Source organism: Salmo salar, chromosome 14 (genome assembly GCF_965601325.2).
Source record: "Salmo salar chromosome 14, fSalSal1, whole genome shotgun sequence".
Taxonomy (NCBI): Eukaryota; Metazoa; Chordata; class Actinopteri; order Salmoniformes; family Salmonidae; genus Salmo; species Salmo salar.
The window spans coordinates 100,732,014-100,738,013 of NC_138304.1; the positions used below are offsets into that span (position 1 = coordinate 100,732,014).

A 6,000-nucleotide genomic window follows, 5' to 3' on the forward strand; every position below is an offset into this window, starting at 1 on the left:
ACAGGCTCAGTTTAGACGCTTCTCTGCACTAATGTCACCCCCCCACAGAGACATGACGTGGGGAGACGGGTTGCTAAGACTACGGCTTTACGTCGACGCTAGTGGGAAATGTCACATCCATAACTAGTAAATCATGTCTCAGTATGACAGGCCTACAGTGTAGTGTTAAGAGTGTCTGCTACTACCCTTTGGGGTACGTTCGCGTTCAAAACACAGGGTATATTTATATATATATATATATATATATGCACCCTAAGTGGCACCCTATTCCCAGATGTAGTGCACTACTTCTGACCAAAATCCTATGGGTTTCCCTATGGGGCTCTGGTCAAAAGTAGGGCACTATAAAGGGAACAGGGTGCCAGTTAGGACAAAGAAGCTCTCACTGTTCTTTCATCCATTCATTGAAATTGACGCTTCGAGAGACAGACATTTGCGTGTAATAAGCTGCATTTACAAAATGTGTTTAGACAGACCTGCATCAGCATTACATATTCATTCAGAGAATGGTTCTGGAAAACCCCTCTCTCTCTCTCTCTCTCCCAGTAGCTACACTGGAGTGTCTCCTTATGTCACTCACACCCTTGGTTCTGGAAACCCCCTCTCTCTCTCTCTCTCTCTCTCTCTCTCTCTCTCCCAGTAGCTACACTGGAGTGTCTCCTTATGTCACTCACACCCCAGAAAGCACATGTGCATGTTGCAAGGAGGCACACTTGTCTCTTCAGACAATGAGAAAAGTTGTGTTTCCTATAAGAGAATAATACTTATACTATTATGCTAAATTATATTCAGAGTAATTTAATTGTACAGTATAGAGAAATTAAATATTTCACTTGATAGAGGACATGTCTCACCTCTCTGGGTTTGTAGGCTACTAGTGAAGGGGCATGGTGTGGTGTTTCTTTGAATCAGGTAGACTTGGGTGACGATAAATTAGACAACTTCTCTGTTATGATCTCATGTGTCCCTCCCTATGCAGGTGTCCCTCCCTATGCAGGTGCTCCATTGTAATAAATCCTTAATAAAGGATATTATCACCGAGGCGATTGGACTTTTCAATGCCTGGATAATTAAATAAGTATTTTGAAAGCTATACAAAGCCACAGTGAAATGTTAGCAAAAGAGAGTCAAAGAAGAAGACAAAGAAAAAAAATAATAAAAGAATGTAGATCTAATTTTCTCTGTTTAATTGGGACTATAATTAGCCTATCGAGACAATCTTTGATAGTTTGTTTACCTTTGATTACAGAAATAATTTGATATGAATGTGAGAATATCTTTATCAACACATCAGTGTTTTGATTGTTTTGACATTAACTACAATGTAGTTACCTACTGCGCAGGTGCATTCATAGTTCTTTGATCTGATTGGATCGCTATACAGTCGCTTTTCCCTTATCCCCAATACACTTGAAATATTTCCCAATATTTGTGAATCAGTTGAAATGTTACATATTTGTTTCACTGTTTCCTATTTGTGAACTTTGCCACGCCGAACACAATGCCTACCCTCAAATCAGCAGCCATATTCTAGATTATTCTATAATTCTCTTTATTGTGAGGTGAACAAATCACTTCTATTCTCACGCCTTCGATCAATGAAACGGGTAAACATGTATCGGTTAGAATGCCTCGTTGTTTTCTGAGATAAACCCGAGCAGGGGAGACTTGTCGAGGACAGGCGGACCGCAGGTGTTTAAAGGGTCGCTCTGAAAATGGCGCCGAATGTGAAGAAAAAAGTCAACATATTTATTTCCTCGCGTGCATCGCATCACACAATACATAATCCATTGTTAATGTGCAAAGTTTCACATTGCACTTACCTTTTTCTATATATTTCATGCAATTAAAGAAAGACTCCTCAATTGAATATCGACGGTTGGTTGCCTGTTACTTTCGCGCATTGGATAAACAGAGTTGCAATTCCATGTGTGTTATTATCCGGGATATGTTTTTTAAAATGTGTTTAGGTTCTAGCAAAAAGGAGGTGGCTTCGTATGCAATGAGATTAGTGTATTTATTGCAGTGGCCAATGGGCAACGGGCAGAGACCAGCCTAATCCAATCAGGCTGGTTCGAGGTTGGTGTTAGATGGCAAGCGCCAAGGCTGCACCGTCGTAACCAAGGACACAGATCATGTGTTAATTTTCTAAGAAAATCAATGTATATATTTCCAAGGATAAATGTAGCAGATTATATAACTGACAAAAAAACAACAACCTACATTGGTTGTAAAGAAAGCACGCAGCCTATAGCCTAAATGATTTAACATTGATTGTATGTAGGTATAGGGAATTAACCTAAATCAATTCAATGTCTGAGAGGTACATTATCATAACATGGTTACTAAAAGAGTGATTATTCAAGGCCCGCAACCCTGGAGCATCTAAACACCGTGTTGTGACAATAGAGCTGGTTGGAACAGCTCGGGTGAAACCGTACTCATGCTCACATAACAGAGCTCACATTCGAACAGAATAAAACGCATTCCATTCACTCAGCTACTGACTTCTCCACCTTTAAACCTACAGTCATGTGGTGAATCAGGTGAATGAATCCACGTTTCTCACAGACCCTCCTTGCTCCTTTCAGCCATCAATTAATAATGAATAACATTAAACACCCCCCCCCCCCCCCCCTTCTCACTCAGGTGGAAGGTTTGCTAAAGCTAAATCACTAGAACACGTGTGTATAGAGCAGGTCTACATGTAATACAAACTGTCTGGAATAAAAAGTTTCGAAATTGATCGAGATCAATTCCATGGAGAAACAGCAAACGTGAGATCCGTCAAATAAATAACTACCAGCCTAAAGTCGGTGAGGAGATTTGCGTAGGGGTCTGGATTCGAGTCTCTTGAAGGCGCAGTGCGAAAGTACCTGGCATATCTGACACTTTTAGCCAAGTACTCTGGGGAATATTCAGTGGAAACAGAATGGCCACTAGGCCAGGCTACTATAGTTGAATTTATGTATGATCAGCAGTCCTCATTGTGAGTTACTGTGATATATAATGGAAATCTCACACAGCCTAGACACTCACTTTCTCCAAAACACGCTCCGAAGTAAAGTTTCCCCAAGGTACAGACCTACAGTGGGGTCACGTCCTCTATCCATCTCTAGGGCCTGTTTTTCCACACTTGTATCTGCCCTCTCATTGGCTAGAATGGTCCCACCTGATCTGGCCTCCTCCCGCCTGCCTTCCATCGTTGAGGACATGTATTTCCATTGTTAGAGCGGTCACTTGACTATCTTGTCAATATAATAGACAATCTTTGGTTTTCTTTTCTTTAGCCTCATGATGTTACACTCCCCCATCTCTAATGTAAAGAGACCGGGTCCCCAGAGAGGAGAAGAGCAGGGGGAGCAGAGGAGGGGAGCAGGGGGAGCAGAGAGGAGGGGAGCAGGTGGGCAGGGGGAGGGGAGCAGGTGGGCAGGGGGAGCAGAAGGCAAGCACACACACACTGACACAGACACACACGTTTTCTTTCTTTTGCTCTCTCTCTCTCTCTCTCTCTCTCGCTTAATCACACACACACACACGCGCACACACGCGCACACACACACGCCACACACGACACACACACACACACACACACACACACACACACACACACACACACACACACACACACACACACACACACACACACACACACACACACCTCCCCCCCCGTCTTGCGTCGTCACCACCTCTATTCCAGAACGTTCCCCACTCCTTTCCCTCTTCTCCCTCCCACCTTCTCTCCCTCCCACCTCGCTCCTCTCCTGTCCTCTCCACACCCTCCTCTCCTCTCGCTCCCTCCCTCCTCTTCTTCTCACCCTCATCTCCCTGCCTCCCAGCTCCTCTCCTCTCTTCCCCCCCTCCTCTCCTCTCCCTCCCACCTCCATTGATATCTGTGATTGTCGCTCCAGCTGAGCATGTGGTCTTTAATTACCTCCATCCACTTCCACTATTACCACCAATTCAATACCCACCTATCACCCTGACAATACAATACCCACCGAACCAGCCTGATAATACAATACCCTACCTACCACCCTGACAATACAATACCCACCGAACCAGCCTGATAATACAATACAATACCCACCCTACCACACTGACATTACAATACCCACCCTACCACCCTGACAATACAATACAATACCCACCCTACCACCCTGACATTACAATACCCACCCTACCACCCTGACAATACAATACCCACCCTACCACCCTGACAATACAATACAATACCCACCCTACCACCCTGACAATACAATACCCACCCTGCCACCCTGACAATACAATACCCACCCTACCACCCTGACAATACAATACCCACCCTACCACCCTGACAATACAATACCCACCCTACCACCCTGACAATACAATACAATACCCACCCTACCACCCTGACAATACAATACCCACCGTACCACCCTGACAATACAATACCCACCGTACCAGCCTGACAATACAATACCCACCCTACCACCCTGACAATACAATACAATACCCAATGTAAATAGCAGCCTACTTAAAACCTGTGATAAGTGATGGAATAACTGTCACTAACAAGCATCACACCTACTAAATCAATCTGAATTCCACTTTCTCTCCCTCAAACAATATCGCAACTGTGGGTGCAATCAATCACCTCTACCTGTGGGTGCAATCAGTCACCTTTACGGTACCCCAACACATGACCTCAAACTATTCAGCAGTGTTTTAATTAAGCAATAAGGCATGTGAGGCCGTGCTGTATCATGAATACAGTCACAGGTAAATGGCATTGTTCAGCCTGACGCGATAGAACATCCCACCTTGCTCCTCTCCATGATACTGCACTGCCTCGCATGTCTTATTGCTTTTATAAAAGCTGTTGTATCCCGGACGGTCTAGCCCGGGGGTTGGTGATAGAGGGGATGTACGTGCGCTACGTTGTCTCCCTCTGCTGGGAGTACACGGGCTGGGCGCCCCGACATGGATGGCTCCAAGTAGAGGTAATTCGTGGAGAGTGCCAACCAGCCGTGGAGGCCACATAAAGGGAGCACCGTGGCACACAGCGGGAGAGAACAGCGAGGCAACACGGAGCAGAAGCTGAGAAGAAGGACCGAGCAAAACCTACGTGATTCCGTTGTTATGTTTATTGTATTGCCTAGTAACCCAACACCCTACGGTTTACTACAAAGTGTTACCAACATATTAAAATAACAACGAATTACATATTTTCATAAAAACGTTATTTTGATAAGTAAATTAATACAATTTAATTATTCGAACTTTAGCTGCATTTTCATTTGTTAGAGCTTTTTTCCTATTGCCATTTATTGGGATATGTCCATGATAATGACGTTGATGCGTGATTTCGACTGGCTCAGGAAAAAGTTGTCTTGTCTGGACACCGTTCACTCTCTATGTAAGGTACAGGGATCAAAATTCAGGCAGAAAGCTAGGTTTACACCAACCCCCGCTGTACCAAACTAAATGCATGGTTTACACTAACCCCCGCTGTACCAAACTAAATGCATGGTTTACACTAACCCCCGCTGTACCAAACTAAATGCATGGTTTACACTAACCCCCGCTGTACCAAACTAAATGCTAGGTTTACACTAACCCCCGCTGCACCAAACTAAATGCTAGGTTTACACTAACCCCCGCTGTACCAAACTAAATGCTAGGTTTACACTAACCCCCGCTGCACCAAACTAAATGCATGGTTTACACTAAACCCCGCTGTACCAAACTAAATGCATGGTTTACACTAACCCCCACTGTACCAAACTAAATGCTAGGTTTACACTAAACCCCGCTGTACCAAACTAAATGCTAGGTTTACACTAACCCCCGCTGCACCAAACTAAATGCTAGGTTTACACTAACCCCCGCTGTACCAAACTAAATGCTAGGTTTATACTAACCCCCGCTGTACCAAACTAAATGCTAGGTTTACACTAACCCCCGCTGCACCAAACTAAATGCTAGGTTTACACTAACCCCCACTGCACCAAACTA

General features: G+C 44.3%; 1 protein-coding gene across 7 annotated transcripts in view; it reads right to left on the minus strand.

Annotated features, from left to right (window-relative positions):
- epb41a (erythrocyte membrane protein band 4.1a) overlaps positions 1-2,011 on the minus strand; it is a 113,000-nt gene extending 110,989 nt beyond the window's left edge. For 4 of the 7 annotated variants that reach the window (XM_082961346.1, XM_082961348.1, XM_082961347.1 and 1 more), the window contains exon 1: positions 1,824-1,986. In XM_082961346.1, the coding sequence (XP_082817472.1) occupies positions 1,824-1,842 (19 nt within the window). In that variant the 5' untranslated portion in view covers positions 1,843-1,986. Of the gene's footprint in view, positions 1-1,823 lie in introns of all 7 variants that reach the window. The other 3 variants (XM_082961344.1, XM_082961350.1, XM_082961349.1) reach the window with 3 other exon arrangements.
- Between the last annotated feature and the right edge of the window lie 3,989 nt (positions 2,012-6,000).